The sequence below is a fragment of the Diadema setosum genome, chromosome 10 (genome assembly GCF_964275005.1).
Source record: "Diadema setosum chromosome 10, eeDiaSeto1, whole genome shotgun sequence".
NCBI lineage: Eukaryota > Metazoa > Echinodermata > Echinoidea > Diadematoida > Diadematidae > Diadema > Diadema setosum.
In genome coordinates, this window is record NC_092694.1 from 38,719,593 (window position 1) to 38,739,619 (window position 20,027).

Below are 20,027 nucleotides of genomic sequence, written 5' to 3' on the forward strand. Positions count from 1 at the left end.
AAACGGCTTTCAAAATAGTTGCGTTTATCAAGTCTCTTCGCGAACACGATTTTATAGCTGGCCTGTCACTGCACAGCTGCATTGCGCTGTTCGACCCGAGGAGAAGTACAAGTACTGAAGTACAAGACTACAAAGCCGTTTCAAAACAGCTTTGCGTTTATCAACTTCCAAAAGGCTTTTACAAACAGGTTTCTGAAAACCCGTTTAGGAAACCTGTTTGGATCGCCACAAATTTTGGGCTTTCGAAAAGGCTTTCCTAAAGGGCTTTCAAAACAGCTTTGCGTTTATCAACTCGTAAAAATTCCTTGAAAGCTGTTTGGATAACCTGTTTCTGCCGAGAAAAGGAGTTGATAAACGCAGCCAATCAAAGCATGACGAGAACTCCGCTTTTAAATGTAAAGAACATACTGTGTATTTCTTGTAATTGATTCCCCACAAATTTCTAAAAGAAGTTTAGTCAAATTCTCTCTTATTGTGCTTGGCAACTAAAATATTATCGAACTATAAACTGACTTCGGGCCACAGCGCTCATGGTTTAAGATTACCACCTCTTCGTCCTTGATGCCGTCAATAGTTTCTTGTACGAGCTCGTCGAGTCGCTGATGGATTGGAGGTCGGCCAGGAAGATGCATTTGGGGTGATACCCCGCAACCCTCCTCGAATTTGTAGCCTGGCTTCCAGACCCTCTGCTTGTACTATTTTGCTGTACAGGATATTGACGCCCTCAACGTTGAAAACTGGAGCAGGTTAAGGTCGCATTTTTTTTTTTTTTTTTTTTTGAAGGGACTATTATAGGGCAAGAGTCTGGGAACCAGACTTCGAATTTGCTTCTCATTTCCCTTCCATTCCTTGACATTATCAGTCGAGTCAGTTAAGCTTTATCCTACGGGTGAGCTGTTAAAACTGAAAATTTACCACCCCTAACAAAAAGAAAGTAATGTTTCACAGGTAATTATTCAGATTTTACCAGACATTTTACCAGACAGATTCAGACTTTACCTCAACTTTCTAATCATTTTTCAGTGAATTTCCTCTTCCATGTACAAACATGACACAGACTTACTGTATCGAAATTCAAGACATAAGTGGAAATGAATGACATTCAAAAAGATAATTGAAATCGAGAATTTTTTAAGAAGATATTACCAGTTTAAAAATAAGCAAATAATTGACAAACTAAATTGGTAGAATCTAATGGTATAATTCAAAAAGATATCACATGGTGGAAAAACACGTCAAGTGCTTTGTTTGATTCTAAAGATGTTTGGAAATTACTTTAATCCACATGTCAAACTGTTTTGCTTGTCAGATCTATTTGTTTATACCTTTACAAAATGAATAGTTACATTTTTATACACACATATTATATTTATTCTATTTAAATGTATCATACTATATGATATTACATATGCAGGCACAGACATAGTTTACATATTTTTGAATACTCATTTACATATCAAACATGCTCGTTTAAGAGTGAATCGGCATAACTCTATAAATCTTGAGTTACGGTTCACTAGGCCCAACTTGACAATATCATACTTAAAAGGTAAATATAATCATGAACTTTGCATGACACCATAATGTTATACATGGTACTGTAATTTCAGTCGTTTTCTTTCCTGAAGGAGAAAAAAAAAAGAACAGCATGGTGATCATCACGACACATAAAGAATAGTGTCAGCTAAAATGGTATGACAAGAGTAAAGTTGTGAATTATGATCAAACATTTTTTTTTCTTTTTGACAAGAAAAAGAGTATGCTTTCTATACCTTTGCTACGTCTAGTATTCATGACCAGTATACATCAAGGTCTGAATGTGGACCTCAACTACATAAATCATGGATAACTCCAGGCAATATGCCACTAAGTTTAACTGTAGATACGCTCAGATGTGAATGTATTGGGTTCTCTTAAAACTACCTCAAAAAATGTGAGGGAGATGAAATGCATGTAAACAGTCATTGTTCAGCATAATCATGTTCTAAACACAAGTTCATTCTTTGCTGTATCTTGACAGGTAATAAAGTGGCATGTAAGGAAGTTGATGAATAAAAACTGAAACTAATTACCTTTTTTTCATAACTATAATTTCGAGAATACGATAAACGTATGAATACAAAACCGTCCATAGAACACCCTCACTCTTTCTGTGATTATCATATATTGCCATTTTCTTTAATCGACAAAGTATGCTGTCTGTAATTTGTTTTGAAGCAGTGATGTATAGGCCTAAGGAAACTATAGTAGCTGTACATGTATTATAAACATGAGATATAAAGTTTTGAGGGTAGTGGATTGCTCAGATGTCACAAGAGTTAACGAAAGGGATACATATTCTGTGGTGATTACAGAAAGACTGACTTACCTTCTGATAAGTCATGTATTGTAAGAGCTTGGTAATTCTACATCCATGTCGCACACACTTAAACTAACAGAAGTCATTGGAACTTTTTATGGTTTGTGCATCTCTGAAAATTACTTGTCTTCCAGTGAAGAGATTAAAGAAAATACTCATTGGCGTATACCATCTAAATATATTTGGTAAAACATGCTTCTTAAACACAAAATACATATTTTACATCGCTTGAAAAGTCAAATGGCAATGACGATCAGTATCTAATACATTTAAGTCAAAGCAATTTAAAGCACAGAGTATAATCTACAAATGTGACCCAACAATTCAAACATTGCAAATTTAAACTGGTGTATATCAAGTTAAAATTTGTCGGTTTCCTTTTTATCAAATAAACTGACAACACAAAGAATAGGAACTTAAGGAACAGCACAAACAAAGTAAAGAACATATTATTATATTAAGTAAATCTTCATATCAACTTCGCCTTTAAGAGCACGTCTCCATAAAAATGCAGCATTTTTTTTTTTTCCGGTCACAATTAATAAATTACGCTACTTGCTTAGTGTAGCAAACGATTTCTAAGTTGATAGTGATACTGCTTGCCTACGTCAATTTCATCGTATGGTTTATTCAGACGCTGAACACCTAAGAACGAAAGAAAAGTGTTGAACTGAGCAAATATGATTCAAAACCATATCTCTCAATTGGGAATACGAACAACTATCCTGAAATAGGACCCCAGTAACAAAGATGAAAACTGTCACAATTTAAAAATACAATGATCATTTACATAATTTTTATTCAAGATAACATTTGAAGGGTTTGTTTGCAAAAACCGATAAGTCCGTTTTTGAAGATTTTGAAGTACGATCTCTGTCATAAAGTACAAAATAATACCTTTTAAATGATATATTGGTCACTACATATAAAAGTATATTTTATGGTCAAAAGAAGCCAAAATTTTCTTATTATTCTCTTTATTTTTCTTGACCTTTAATCGCAAATATCTCCATTCGGCAAATATGGACTTATCGGTTTTTGCAAACAAGATCTTCATTTGCACGACAATAAGTGTCAATTGATGTGTGCTCAAGTCAATTAATGTATGTCAAAAGGGCCAACAAATAAACATTTTACATTGTTTGTTTTTTTTTTCTGGAAATAACTATGATAAATCAACCAAGGCAATCAGGAAACGTTCTAATGCAAATTAGTTCCACAGACATACCAGTTTGCATTATAGTTGATTTCTCTGAGACGTGGAAACCAATAATCACCTTTGTGCCTCTTTAATCCCAGCACATTGTGGATGAAATTCTCAGCCTCTGCGACACTACAAAATATACCTTTATTACAAATTTTGGTGAGAATCGAGATGGTAAATTTGGAGTGTTGTAGCAGGGAAAGGGCATGTTCTGCTCTAAGTATAAATTTCACATTCTATAGTACAGTATAAGTGGATTGCGGCTTTTAAACGCAAGAGCTAGACTAAACGACTAATACAGACGAATCGTGATTATTGACACTGTCACTCGAGCCGGAAAATAAATCCACGTTTCGAGACATGAACAATACTGTGTGTGAATGTTAATGCCAAATAGGTAAAGCATATGAAAAGTCCATTTTACAGTGCACCCTCATTTGTGTGCAAGTTGGGTCAAGTATATTCCAAAAAATAATTTTCTCATAAACTCCCACAGAAGAAAAAAGAGTTGATGGAGATTGTCACATTATATTTCTATGAAATATGTAAAGTCTGAATTGAGTGCAGAAAGCTATGTCACCACTGTGGAACTCTTGAAGGTAGCACCAATCTTCGCTGCTTTGTCTACCTATATCAAAATCAGTGATAAGATTCTGAACGTGCTCAAATTCCCTCGTGTGTCTATCGATACTAACGAGACCCTCCACGTCCTTCACCCAGGCTACGATGATCGAATCATCTCGACAAACGGCTGGGTAGGCAGACATACCCTCCTTCTTCAAGACATTCTCCTTCTTCCTACTACCAAGGCAAACGATATGTGTTCTATCTGTCAGGATCAGGCTTCCCATGGTTCGACAGGAGAATAATACAGAAGGTGAATAGCTACCACACATTATTTCCCTGATGGCCTGTCCACCTTGAGGAGTAAAAACCTGGATTCGTTTGGACCTCACGCACCCCAAGCAGATATTATCAGCTCTGTCAACAGTAAGACCACCTGTCCACCAATCCTTCATGGTCTTGAACTCGATATTGAGTTTCTCCCACTGTGGAGTGAACAACGATACCTTATTTCGTGTACTAAGTACAACACTTCGACCATCAGACAGGAATCCAATTCCACGAACCTTCACATCCGCCAGCACCTTTTCGTGCAGTTTGCCATCATGGGAGTAGAAAAGGATTCCGCCTTGCTCCAGCACCACCGCCATCTTACTGTCCGGTGCCCGAGTGACACAGCCCATGCTGCCTTTGCTTGGGAGCTGTACGTCTAACTTTAGATACCGCGGACAACCGCCCAGCTTTCCGAGAAAAAGTTCATTGACCTTCACGTGTTTTCTAAATGAAATCTTCTGAGCTCGTTCTGTCACACCTCTCGGTGAATGGTCGTCAGGATCATCTCGTCCCAGAATGCTCTCCAAGTTCTTGCAGAGCGTGTTGTGTGCTAACAAGCCGTCTTTCTCTAGCGGTACCTTCCCTCCGTAAGTCACCAGTTCTTCCAGAGTATTCATTTGACGAATTGTTTGGCGATTCTCTTCTCCCATAACTTGCAGTTCTTTATCGAATTTTTGATACAATTCTTTGACTTGACATTTCAGCGCTTTCTTTCTCTCTGACAACACTTGAATGCATTCCTCGTAAGTCTTGTCGATGTCTCTGCCGACTTTTTTCATCCAATCCGTTAGTTTCTTACGTTGTGACTCTATGGACTGGATGTATTTTTCAACTGTTGTTTTCTTTGCCTCTTTTCTTGTCTTTAAGTCCTTGATATTTTCCATTACTCTCTCCTCATGGATGGATTCCTCTATCATTCCATGTCCCTTTTTCGATTGCTCCAAATTCCCGCATCGAAAGCAGATATACTCCTGACATCCGGGACAGAAATACTCTTTGCGTTCGGTAGGGTGCTTCTCACACTTTTGTCGCCTCTGCAGAGGAACTTTTCCTGAAACCACATCTTCCATGGCTACCACTGCGTGTTTAGAGAACCGTTTCCAGTTAGAATGGTCTTTTTCACAGGATGTACACATATAATCCTCACAGTCCTGACAGTACGACACGGCAGGTGGATTTTCGTCCACCTCACAAACTGTACAAGTTGGACTCTTGGTTTTCACTTCGTCCACCAGAGAACTCAAAGGCAGGTTTGTTGGCAACTTATTCACATCTCCACTGGGTACGGTGGTTCTTTTCCTGCATACAGGGCATGTTATAGTTTGTTTGTTGGACTGAGTTTGAAAGATACGTTCAAGGCAGTCTTTGCAGAAGTTGTGAGAACATGTCAGTGTTTTGGGCTGGTTGAAATGTGTCAGACAGATAGGACACCCCAAATTATGGCTGCTGATCTGATGACACGTTGCCATGATGTTTTTCCTGAAATCAAGAAACATAAACAGGTAGTGTTAATGGCGGTCTATGCAGTTTTAGTTATGAAAAAAAAAAAAACTATTGTAAGGTAACACAGCTTGACATGTTGGACAAAAACTATTGCGAGGATAAGGAAGAATGTTTGTGATGCAATGTCGGAAGCCGTGGAAGTATCTGCAGTAGTCAGTCGCGTAAGTATACAGGAAGGCTTTCTGTTCAGATTTACTTTAAAATTTTACTTTTCGTAAATAAGCCCATTGGCCTACAACAGACTGCAAATGTTTAAACAGGAGATTTAATAAATCATTGATGAATCATCATGGCCGAGGTTTGCAAGTTGAATTCGCAGAGAAGATTGATAAAACCATTCAATATCAAATTGTGAAAAACGTCTGGCCATTTTCCCCTTTTTTTAAAATGGAAATCTTATGCTGTCAGCTCGTTGACTTGAATGAAATAACAAGTATGTTAGAGATTGATTAAAATCGGAGATGATAATTATAACGAGTAGGTCCTACTAAATGTTAGTGTTTCAAAACATTTCACAAATTACATATCATAATGTATTACCAGAAGTGATGGTGCTATCAACTAAAAGTCTTCAAGTAATAAGTGACACAAAACTTATCTTCCCTAAATTTTATTTCTGTTGACTTTCAATCAATAAGAAACTAACATTGTACCTTTGCAGCATTGTTTTTTTTTCTTTGTCAGTATTGTAAAGTTGATAAGATGAAGAGAGGTCTTAGTTGCTAAATCAGCAACCTCACCAAATAAAAATATTTTTAATAACAGAATGATGTAGAAACCAATCGGAAAGTTCTGAGGTGATAACGTCACCATCTCCGTCAAATTAGATGTATGGTAGTTTTGATTTTCGATGAAAATGTGAGAAATGATAAAATTTCATTTTTTTTCTTATTTCATGTTCGATTTTCTTCTCCTACCATTACTTTCTTCTTCTTTGTTGATTAAAGTATATTTTGATCATGGTGTGGAATTGCAATGTTTAAGGGTGTTGACCCTTCTGTAAAGGCATAATTTACCATTTGTAGATGAAGCAAAAACAAAGCTTTAGTGCGTCAAAATAATTGTTAAATGTGAGTCAGTAATGGAAACAACAAATGCAAAATTGAATATTCTGTATAATCAATGTTAAGCATTGTTGAATACAAAAAATATGAACAATACTTATAGCAAAATTGTTTCTTGACTAAACCATCTACAGTTGGGCTACTGTTTACTAAGAAAAACAGTGGTAGCTCCTTATATCTTAGGATTTAACGTGAAATATGTATAAAGGGTTAGGATGTTTTGCGATACAACTTACCTATACGCATGCGCATCAAATGTGATAACTAGATCATGTTTTGTTTTGTTTTTGTTTTTTTCAAACGCTGCTCCAAATGGTAAACAATATCTTTAAAGTGGACTTGTTAAGGTCTGGAGCCCAGTACTTCATGTGACACCGATATCTCAACAGCTGTAGCTACGTTTCACAATTATGAATCGGCAATAATTTCCGCTCGTGCTTAACAGAAGCCACTGCAAGCAACATAGTTACTATTCTATATCTTGGTGTTGTGGCATCACAAATGCATATTATTCTATCAAAAAATGAAATGAAATGAATAGAATTGAACAAGAAACAGCATTCTGAACAATTGCCTTTTATAGACCGACTAACTGTAAGCTATTCATAACAGATTTTCATCAAACGGCAAAAAGGGGTCTAGGGCAATTACCCCGGACTCTTCCCCTGGCCCTAATACTAATCCTAATCCTGAACCTAATCCTAACCCTCACCCAAACTCCTAAGCCTAAACAAAACACTAACACTAACCCTATTTCTTACTCTCACCTTTACCACTAACCAGTATTTAGCCGGGGGGTAATTTATTGCACTCGGGGGGTGATTGCCCGGGTACGGTCAATAAGTAACCTGCGGCTGATATATACATGGAAACACCGGCAGGATTGTAACATTAATGATCACTACATGAAAATCTTTCCAATAAACGAGAGGAGATAATCATAAGCATCTTTACGAAACCCTTTATGAATCAAAATTAAGTACATGTAATGACAACCAACACACGTCCGAATAAATATGCTGTAATTCTTATGCTTACCGTGTTTTACTTCCGGGTTTGATATACCTGAGTTACGTCTGCGTCAAGCTGGTATAAACACACGCTGATGAGACCACAAATTGTTTGTTGATAGCCAAGCATGGTAAAAGGTGTGTAAGGAAAATTAGACTCTTTTGGAAAATCAGTTATGTATTAAGCAGGAAAGGGAATCGGTGATGAAACACTCACAACTTGATAGGCGGTTTACTCGTCTTATGCAGGAATGTCTGAAATGATAATGCTCTCGTCATGGTAATCTTCATATTCAAAGTGACGGGTTTTCCCTACGAACTGATAGAGAATTATTGTCTCGTTTTCACAGAGTCTAATCTGGACCATTGACACTTCGTTGAAAACTTTGCTAGTGAGGTGGAGCAGAGAGAAAAAAAAAGGAACAATGAAAAAGGAACACCGCCCGCAAAAAAAGAAAATAAATGAATAATCGTATATCATGAATGGAATCCGTCATGTGGAAGAGCCGCACCTCACCAAGAATCGGGGGGGGGGGGGGAGAGGGGACCTCGCAGATAGATAGACACTAATTATGTGTGACTGTTGAAAGTCGAGTAACATGGCGTTCTATAAAGGCTATTTCCCTCACTGGACGCTCACGTGTCTTAAAAAGGCTTTGATGCCGTTTTGAAAACATGAAATGGCCTCAGATAACAAGTTCTTTTATCCAATGTGGGTGATGATAATACACTTCTCTCTCTCTCTCTCTCTTGGAAAACATGCTACCACTATATTTCCTGCATTTGTCAAGGGCAGCGTCATGAAGTGAATGTGTCATCTTTAATAGGGAGAATGATAGAATGATATGGACCAACCATGGAAGAATAAGGGGGCAGTGTGAAAGCGTGAAAGTTTACATTAAACACCCTAAAACTGCAGGATGGTTCTATACCCGTAGATATTTTCTCAGGAAATTGCAGCCGTCGGTCTCGTTCAATATGTTGCTCCCTACACAGATTGTATGAATCAAATCAATCGGCCAACCGAATACTCAATAGCTTTCGATAGTCACAGGTATCGTTGAAAATGATGCATAAAATGACGATCAAACATTATGATGTCATTTTGTATGCCGCAGTCATCGATGTGGATGGGATCTACTTTGTGCGGGTTTTTTTTTTTCCTGTTCCAGTGTGTTTATGTCTATTTCCTACAAACAAACCCCCTGTAGCCAATCATTAACGTCCTCATGTGAATCGAGATATACATATTCTTTAGGGGAGCTTAACGGTAATTATGGTAACATGCTTATGCAAGCCTAAACAGATACCTGGAAAACATGAAGCAATGGGCTTATAAATGGAGGGTGTCTTTTGAGCCAGCCAAGTGTAAGGGTCTAAAAATATTAAGAAAGAGACAACCATCGAGGGTAGACTTGCACTTTGGAAACACAAAAATCACCGAGGTAGACGAACTGGAGATACTGGGCATCACGGTTGACAAGAAGCTCACCTGGAATAAGCACATCAGGAACATTTCGTCCAGAGCTGGACAGAGACTTGGTGCTCTTAGGAGGGTAGCACCTAAACTGGATGCCCCTGGGAGAGCCACAGTGTACAAGGGCCAGATAAGAAGTATCATGGAATACGCCTCTCTGTGCTGGCTGAATGCATCTCCTACAGTACTTCAACTACTTGATCGTATACAGGACGAGGCACGCTCCAACTTCAATATTCCTTCGCTTCACCATAGACGTCAAGTTGCAGCTGCAGTTGCCCTGTACAAAATGCAGACAGGCTTCTACCCTCAAGACCTGAAAAAGCTGGTTCCCCCACCTTATACAACGAGAAGAACAACTCGCTCTAGTGTGTCAACTCCGAGACATGCTCTCGTGGAACCCAAGTCCAGAACACACTCAACTGGCAGGAGTTTTGTACACACTGCAGTCACAGTCTGGAACAGCTTACCAGAAGACATTGTAGGCATGATTAGTGACAGAGGGTCTCAGTCATCCAAGAGTCGCGTCCACAACCACCTTCTGCAGATTGTATAGTATATTATTTATTAGACCCCACTTTTCTGTTTTTGTCATTATTCTTTTCTATTCTTATGTATAGTGCACAGCATTGTATGCATGATCTTGATACTTTTAGTGTCACGCCTTGTGGACTATTGTTCACAGTAGCATGTTATATACACAAAAAAAAAATGCTTACGGAAAAATACATGCTATCGCAAATGTTGTGTTTGTAGTCTAGGTACAGAAAGTAATATGGTCGCTGTTTGATATGTACTTAACTTTCGGGTTCAGTATTCCTGACTTAATCTGTGTCAGACCGGTGCTAGCTTACGAAGAAGAGACCACAACCTGTTGTATGTTAAACTCCCAACATATTAGTTTGAAAGTTGTCCTACTTTGAAGTCTCTTTGGGAATGCCAAGAACTAATCCGACAGGAAAGGAGATAGAAAAAAAAAATCGAATTGAATTTAAAGGACAAGTTCACCTTCATTAACATAAGGATTGAGAGAATGCAGCAATATTAGTACAACACATCAGTGAAAGTTTGAGGAAAATTGGACAATCGATGCAAAAGTTATGAATTTTTAAAACTTTTGTGTTGGAACCGCTGGATGAGGAGACTACTATAAAGGCTTGTGATGTCATATGAGCACAACAGTATAAAGAAAATGTAAAGAAAATTCAACATATGTTCACTTTTTTCGCATAATAAAAGAGCACTTGACCTGTCCCTTTCTAAAGGCAAAGGGAATAATATTGCCCACAACATATGTCAGCAACGAGTCAAGGGAATGTGTACTTTTTTTTCAAAAGATGAAATTTTGTGAAATTCTCTTTATATTTTCCTTATATTGTTGTACGCATGTAACATCATACACTGCAGTAGTCTTCTCATCCATCGATGACTGCACAAAAACTTCAAAAATTCTTAACTTTTGAACGGATTGTCCGATTTTCCTCAAACTTTCACTGATGTGTTCTGCTAATATTGCTACATTCTCTCAATCCTTATGTTAATGAAGGTGAACTTGTCCTTTGATAAATGAATATATTTGTTCAGCATAAAAAAAAAAGAAAACGATCTCATATTGGTGGGTGGTTTACATGGCTGATGGAGGAATGTCTCACTTGATAGTGGTCTTCTCAAGTTATTTATATTCAAAGTGACGTTCTTCTTTTTTTTTCGCACGATATATCATGAAATTGCCCTGGATTTGCAGACGGGCGTAACAGACGACATTTTCCTCTGAATAGAAACTGTTATATTCGTGTATCATGAATAAAAGTCATTAAGCAGAAGCTGCACCTCATCAAGAAATTGAAATGGGGATCTGGCAAGTAAACAGAAACTCCTTCTAGGAGACCTGCGACATCTTTCTTTCCTTGATACGTCAAGAGCAGAGTCACGGACAAGACATAGTTAATGTATCTTCTCGGGGAGAATTAATACAAAATGGTATAAAATAACTTCGCTGAAAATGCATTTAAAATAACGTTCTTTAACATTGATGATAATTCAAAACGATACTAATTTAAATCATTGCATCTGGACTTACTGCTCTTAAATTCCGAGGACAGTTTCACGTCCAATCCTGAACGCTTCATCAGCTCTTCCGATTTGGTGGCAGGAAAAAAAAGTTGCCGATCGGCGCAGACGCACTGATTGTTCGTAGTCAGTCGTCGAGGAATCTTTGAATTACAAAATTGTACGCCTGTGAGAGGTTATGTCGCAGTCCCCCGCCCTAATTAAAGATTGGGTTCTTGGAGTTTTTCATTTCATTTTTTTTTTCTGGGGGGATTATGAAAGGTGATACAATGATTTATATGCTAGACATGTTGTTACACTGTGACATCATTGTCGATTGTGGGGTGGGGGCTGAAGAAAATACTTTGATATACAAGTGCAATGTATTGGTAATGAGGAATTGTGTGCAATTAAGAATTTCCAGTTAAGAACGTTAAACCAAAACCCGCAAAAAGCAGGAAAGGCTAGCTCAGACACACGTTCGAAGAGACAAAGGGACACAGCGAAACTAACTGGTAAAAGCTTTTGCAACTTTATCTCGTAAAAGCTATTATAACTATTATGCTACGTTTACACCGTGTTCGAAGCGATCACGGCAGCTCAGTTTGCCCGAAACGTGGTTCGTCAAAGGTATGCTATTTTGTTCCTTCCATCGGTCGTTGCTACAGTGAACATGTTGCTATCAGACGCCGTTCTTATGGAGTCTGGTCAGACTAGACTACACATATTTCCAGCATTTTTCGAAATTTTGTTATTGTCTATTACGTGGTATCACGACTTGTTGTGATCACCCCGTTTGTTTACGGCCTACTATGTATATAATCCATACCGTGATTGCCATGGCATTTTTTTTTTCTTTTTTGATGGTTTAAAAATCTGACACGGCATCCACGGCAATCGCGGCCTGTCACGTTTGCCCATCCCGTAACCCGCGTTGTCTCACGCTCATCCAGTGTTGTCCAAGGTTATTTGAAACGTGATTGCCGTGGCAGTAGGAAACATGGTGTACACGTAGCATTATCTTCCATAACATAAGGCACTCTCTAAGTACATCTCCCGTGCCATATATCTCATTTGTATACATACATATATGATATATATATATATATATATATATATATATATATATAATATATAAATGTATAACAATCATATAATGTACATATACACATATCTTTATGTATATGCCATCAATGTTCATCTTCTCTCATTTTTCTTCTATTTTTGGTGTGGAAGGGCAATGTAACCTCTCTGCTCGACTCAATTTCTTTTCATTCGTATTGCAATCACATTAAAACGTGCCTTGAAAAGTCATGGTTGATTAAAGTGTATGAATATTTGCCTTCTAAACAAATAATTGTTTACTAGGCCACGGGAGACTCCCACGTTCATGTTTACTCGTATTCGGCACACCTTCCAGCCATTGTCTGCGTATGTTGGCTTAAGTAAGTTGTGCAGGAATCACTTTATTGTCACGGTGTTGCATGCATGACTGGTTCCCGACGTTCCATTATGTTTGTTAATCTTCTTTTCTGTGTGTGCGTGCTTTGATGGCATAATACACGCTGTATTGTAATGTTCTAAAGTCTCGAAATAAACCTGGCGCTGAAAGACTACCACCGAAGCACTATTGTGTAGCCTGATAAGCGCAATGCAGTGAGGGTAAAATCATTTCAGTTCTTCGACATGCAAGTTACATGTCTATAGTCGATCACCTCAACTTCAAAAAGTGGACAAGTTTATGATCAAACTGCAGGAAATCCAAGCAGAGCTGGGCTCTGACTCTAAATTGTCTTTCTTTACCTTAAAGTCAAATGCCTCCCAAGTCAAAGTCTGTCATTTATTTCCAACATATTCTTATTACATTTGGCAGGTTGACTACAGACAGATAGTTATGTATTACACATGATGTAGCATAGAGGAATCACGTTATTGTCACAGTGTTGCATGTATGACTGGTTCCCGACGTTCCATATTTTGTTTGTTAATCTCCATATCATATATATATATATAAAGTGTAAGTGTTAGTGCCGACATACTCACAATCATGTAGGGCCTTCTAACTTTTATCATAAACTATCCATCTTTAAAATCTATACTTTGCGTAATCTGTGTCTGCCTGCATTATTTGTATCGAACTTTCCGAAGTCCTAAACCTATTAAAAAAGGTCACAAACATTTAATGCCACTTCAATGCAAGTACTGAAGTTGCCGCTTATGAGAACGATATGTAAATCCAAATCAACCCAAACGTAAACCGAGGAGTGTCACTTGAATTCCAGGACTTGGGTAGAAAACGAGAAAATGAAATATCTTAATGAGTGTTTTCTGCTGGGGAGAATAAGTGGTTAAAATATTTTTCATACCAGACAACAGTGAAATACGTTGAAATTCATGTAGATTGAAGAACAACGTAAATGTAGTTATATCTATCCAATATTTTCTGGAATAGCTTGATTACTGTTGTGTTTTTTCTTTGTATTTACTTCTATTATATCAACACTTTTAATGGTACAAAACAAGAATTTATGTTTCGCCTGATATTCAACACTCTTTTTCTACTTGCAGGATAATAGAATATAAACAATAATTAGAAAACAAAAAATATATTTAGCTTGAAATGTACGCAAATTTCCTTTATTGTGTGTATTTTTCTTACGACGATTTCCACATTTTCTCATTTCTGCCATTCTACCAATTTTCTTCAAACCTTCATGCTGAAAATTTGTATGAACTGTTATCGAAAAAAAAAAAATGACACTGACGTGAGTACGGTGTTCATGGTTGTTCATCGGATGGAACTTAGCAACACATTCAGCGCTACACGAATTATTTTTAAACACATTCAGCGCTACACGAATTTTTTATATGCAATAAAGATACATATCAAAGGGGTGGTATAGTAGTGGTAAAGGTAAAATTCGGCTTTCGACTTTTTGTGAGATAGGCTTACTTATAGATCACTTTATGTAATGATTAGAAGTGCACAATTCTCAGAGGAATTCAAAGTTTATTTTTTGAAAATCTGCTTTGAAATGGCTGAGATAGTCAAAAACTAAGTAAAACAAAGCGATCCTAATAATGAGTGGGTCCCACCTTTTATTAGGATTGCTTTGTGTTTGATATCTCAGCCATTTCAAAATCAATTTGTATCAAATAAACTTTTAATTCTACTTGGAATTATACTCTTACATTTTGTAAAGGGTTTTTCATTGTCTCAAGAAACCATCATAAAAAAATGTTGGAATCCTCAAACTCCAAAGTGTACCATCCCTTTAGGGCTATTGGAGGCCTATCCAGTTTTAAAACGGTGGAACTTCTAAAGTGAAAAGTTCAGATGATTCAATAGGTATTGCAATGAGTCAGGTGCATTGCTATGATAGTGCATAGGTCAACTGTTGTTAGACATACATGTATTTGGAACCCTATAATAGTAGATTTAAAATAGACATAAATATGCAAAAATAGACAGTAACCAATCTATACAAACACAAGTAACATATTAATCCTAAGGTAATTGGTAAAAATGTCAGAGGTAAAAATATCAGAGATAAAAACGTCAGAGGTAATAATGTCAGAGATAAAAATGTCAGCAGAAGAAATATACGTGAATAATAGTAGAGGTGATAATGTCAGACGTCTCAGTTTACATATACCATGAAATCAACACTTGATATGATAAAAGTCGGTCATAATGATAAAGTAAAGTCGTGATATTTTTAGGGCATATGGTTGTATCTCAATTTAGATGATGAGTGTATTGTATATTGTTCTGATATTATCAAGCATTATTGACGTCATATTTCGGCTTTGCTTACCACGTATCAGTCAATGGCACATTCTTATATTCAACTACAGGAATTTATAGGACAACGAAATGACAACTTGAGCAGTGGATATTGATTCTACGATTTACCCTTGATATCTTTTACCTCGGACATGTTATCCCTGACATTTTTACCACTGACATTTTTATCTGTGACATGTTTACCACTGACGTTTTTACCTCTGATATTTTCACACCACCAATCCCAAGTCCAAATGGTAATTTGTTCTTTTATAGATTCACTATGATGCACAGTCACTATATACTAATTGTGTCTTGAAAACAATCAAATCTGTTTACTCTTAACGATGGTTCGTATAACTGGCATGACTGGAGTGGAGCTTGGGTTGTTAATTACAAAGGGTGTCAACTTGAAACTGATCTAACATCCCGTTTTTAATGCGCTTTATCTGAAATTTAGTTTGACTATCGCTATGGGCTTCAGTCAGTTTTGTAATTCTTTCACATCCATTTCCCCTGATAATTTGCGAAGTGCTATACAAGGTGTCAGACAGTGCTGCAGTGCTAGCTGGTCCCACATGTAGTAAGCACAGTTTTCTTAGAAGGGATTATTTGAACAGACACCAACATAACATAAAATAACAAAGCGATAAACCACATAATGATAGCAAAAATAAGATAAGATTATGGTATGATATTATGACTGAGCATGACATGGCATCACAAAACACTTTATTTGCAAATTACAGTACGATACGCGAAAACACGAAAACATACAGAATCGTCGCTAATTCTTACATGGTTTACAACACAACGGAGCTTACAATCAACAATCGGCGACATGAATCTTTACAACAGTATTGGTTAAGGTTAAGCAATGAAATCAACACTTTTTATGAGTATTCTCACTGATTTGCATACTGTTGATTCTTAATGCGGAGTTTGGTTAACTGAAGGTCTAAAATACCCTCTTCTTTATTGTGTCATTACAATGTTTTAATCCACGACAGACATTTGCAATTACCGCATACATTCATGTAAATGATACATGCACAAAAGATGCGACGTCATATCAGAAAGAGAACACAAAGGCAATACAAAACAACGAAGAACAGGAAAAACAGGGCAGAAAAAAAGAAGGAGAAGGGCAGAGGGGAAAAAAAAGAAGAAGAAGAGAGGTCTGTATAATGGAACAAGCCGATCCAGTGTCAGGGCAGGTGAAAACGCAATCGCTATTTCACTTGTAACATATTTCTAATGTTGTACCTCAAGGACAAATGTTTCTTCAGTTTGGATATGAATTTAGAAGATTCTTTTAAACTGTAATTTTAGTAACTCCAAAGTTTGGGTCGCGCGCGTATAACAAAATCAGTGACAGTATTCTGTGCTTCAAATACCTCATGTATCGATCGATACTGAAAAGACCCTGTACATCCTTCATCCAGGCGGCTGTGATCAAATCATCTCGACAAACAGCTGAGTAGGTATACATACAGCTCTCCATTAAGACATTCCCCTTCTTCCCTTTATTATCATATCACACGACATTTCGTTCAATCAGTATAAAAATTCCCGTGGTTTGAAAGAAGAATAATTGAGGTAAATATTCACCAAACATCTCTCTGACTGCCCTGATATCATGTGGAGTAAATATCTAGATCTTGTGGGACCACACACTAAGAAGACCTACATAAGGCATTAGTGAGACCAAGGAGGTTTTATACGTGGAGTTCCAACTGGCTGTAATTATTCAAACAGTTGTCAGATTTCTATTGATGTACAAAAGAATTGCACAGGTGCACTTGTGCCTTTGATGATTGATGTTCGACGCCGCCGTCTTGCTGAGCAATCTGAAGATTCATTTTGAACGTTATCATAATGTTGGTCATATTTTGCTCATTTATTTATTAAATGAAATGAAATTTCACTTAATGATGAAGCATGTAAAACAAAAGTCAATCCCGTCCAGAAATTTGTGCAAAAGTGTAAATCAAAGCTGTATCATGTGAAAATGTTTAAAACTGTACCATCCTGAAAAGCTGGTTTCATCACTTTTCCGCTAAATTTCCACAAATAAAACTAATATGGAATAATCTTCAAGTATAATTCTTTATCAATAGATATATCCGATTAGTGCCCGGGTATGCCCAATCGAGTAATTTTCATCTTTATTTCAGCATTTTTTGCTCAATTTCTATTCGCGCATCCTCGTGTCTGTACCACCTACCTTTTATAAGAAGGGATAGCGAAAAGTAATTACCATCACACAGACATATCTTCCTTTGAAAGTGGCTGGTGATTATGCAGTGAGACACGAGTCAATTGTCTTCGTATCTGCGCGGCAGATCCTGTTTGGCACATGCTTCAAATATTTTTGAGCGGCGGCTTCGAACACGGGTTCAAAGGAAATAAGACAGTTGTGACTCCATTCTCTTGAACTTCCTTGGTGAGACTGAGCGTTGAACATTGAACTTCTTATACAATGGATTGTAAATTGCAATTTTGTCCCCTGTACCAATGTCACATCTATCATTAGACAGGAATCAGATTCTTGCAATTTGGCCATCCTTAAGCACCATCTCATGTAACTCGCCACTAGCGATGAAGGCCTTTAGACAGCAGGTATACAGCTCACGTAAAGTTAAGGTAAGTTAAGGCCAACACAAGAACACCATGTTGTAAGGCGGCCACGGCAGCCTCGTTTACCATAGTGTAGTGCGCCGTGGGTATAGGTGGCGTATTTTCCATTTTGCCTCTCCGCGTTCTACTTATGTTACAAAGTTACTCTCGATTCAGTGAACAAGTGTGGTGTTACCCCATACACATCCTACACAAATTTTCCGCCGCGTCCCACTACGGATCACCTCCAAGATTTGTTACGGCCTACTACGTGCGATAATGTTTTGTTGCGTTGACCCAGTTTTAACTTAGGGCTTACTTGCCTTCTCATCAGCACCGTGACTGCCGTTGTTTTGGGGTGTTTTTTTTTTTTTGTGGGGGGGGGGGTTAAGTTTAAAAGTCTGACATGGCATTCACGGCAATCACACCCTGTTACATTTGCCCATCAAGTCTCCGTTGTCTCACGTCCATCTCGCTTCGTCCATGGTGGCCTGAAACGTGATTTCCATGACTTCTTGGATCTAGGTAAAGAGGCATCTTCGTCTTCTTTCGGATCCTCCTGATATTCTTCGAACTCTCCAAGACAAAGTTCTTCTACCGTCACGAGTTTACGGAATGAAATCTTCTGAGCAAATTCTGCCACACCTCTCAGAGAGTGATCGTCAGGATCATCTCGACCCAGAATGCTCTCAAAGTTCTCACACATCATGTTGTGTACTAATAAGGCGTCTTTCTCTAGTGGTGGGCCTACCTTCATACCGTTACTTACAAGCTCTTCCACAGTGTTTATGTGACTAACTGCCTCGCTACTCTCTTCTTCCAGGACTTGTAATACTTGTTCAAAATTTTCAGACCAACTTTCGACTTGACCTTTCAGCGCCTTTTTTCTCTCTGACAATATATGCATGCATTCCCCATATGTCTTGTCAATGTCATAGTAAAGGTTTCTAATCGAATCTTTTATTTTCTCGTGTTCTGAATCTATCAATTCGATGTGTTTTGCAGCTATTGTTTTCTTTAATTTTGCTCTTTCCTTCAAGTCCTTGATATTGTTCCTTACTTTCTCCTCATGGATAGATGCCTCGACCATTTCATGCCCCTCTTGCGATTGTTCCAATACACCGCATCGAAAGCAGATATATTCTTGACATCCGGGACAAAAGTAATCTTTAAATTCTCTGCCGTGCTTCTTACACTTTTGACGCCTATTCAGAGGAATTTTTCCAGTGACCACCTCCTTTATGGGCACCACTGCATGGTTGGAGAACAATGTCCAGCTCGAATGTTTTATCTCGCAGGGTTTACACATATATGACCCACAGTCCTGACAGTAGGATGCAGCTTGCGGCTTTTCTTCCGCTTGACAAACTGTGCAAGGTGGACTCTGGGTTCTCGTTTCGTCAGCCAGAGAACTCAGCGGTATGTTTGTTTGTAACATACCTACATCTCCATGGGGTACGGCGGTTCTCTTCCTGCACACAGGGCATGTTATACATTTAGTTTGTTGGTTGAGCTGGGTTTTAAAGATTCGCTTAAGGCAGTCTTTACAGAAGGTGTGAGAACATGTCAGTGATTTGGGTTGGTTGAAAAGTGTCAGACAGACTGGGCACTCCAGATTCTGAGTGATGATTTGATGAAACGATGCCATGCCGTTCGTCTGAATACAAGGAATAGTAACAAAAAGCGTTTAAACATACAGTTTTCTATTACTTCGGTTCGAATCGAACAAAACGAAAATGTCATTTCAAGGTACAGGGGCTCAACATATTTTTTTCAGGGAAATAGAATATATATTTTTTTTTTACGTTATGCAATGAAAGAAGCCATATAAACATTATGTAGTACGTAATCACACTAGTAGAGGTACAGTAACTTCCTTTTACTTTAAGAGAAATTTGTGAATAGAATATACTACAAGTTTAGACAAGAGATGTCATAAGTTATTCAATTTTAGGTGAGGATTGTTAAAACCTCCCATTGATGGAATTAGCAGTAATTTCGTTCATAGTGACTTTGTGCGGATTAAGGGTATGCAGAGAAAACATTTTCCTGAGATGT

The 20,027-nt window shown here is 37.7% G+C and overlaps 1 protein-coding gene across 1 annotated transcript; it reads left to right on the forward strand.

Moving 5' to 3' along the window:
* Positions 1-9,356: 9,356 nt before the first annotated feature.
* Positions 9,357-10,070, forward strand: LOC140234001 (uncharacterized). The gene has a single exon (XM_072314087.1). It carries the CDS (start codon positions 9,357-9,359, stop codon positions 10,068-10,070), a length of 714 nt encoding a protein of 237 aa, XP_072170188.1.
* The last annotated feature ends 9,957 nt before the right edge of the window (positions 10,071-20,027 follow it).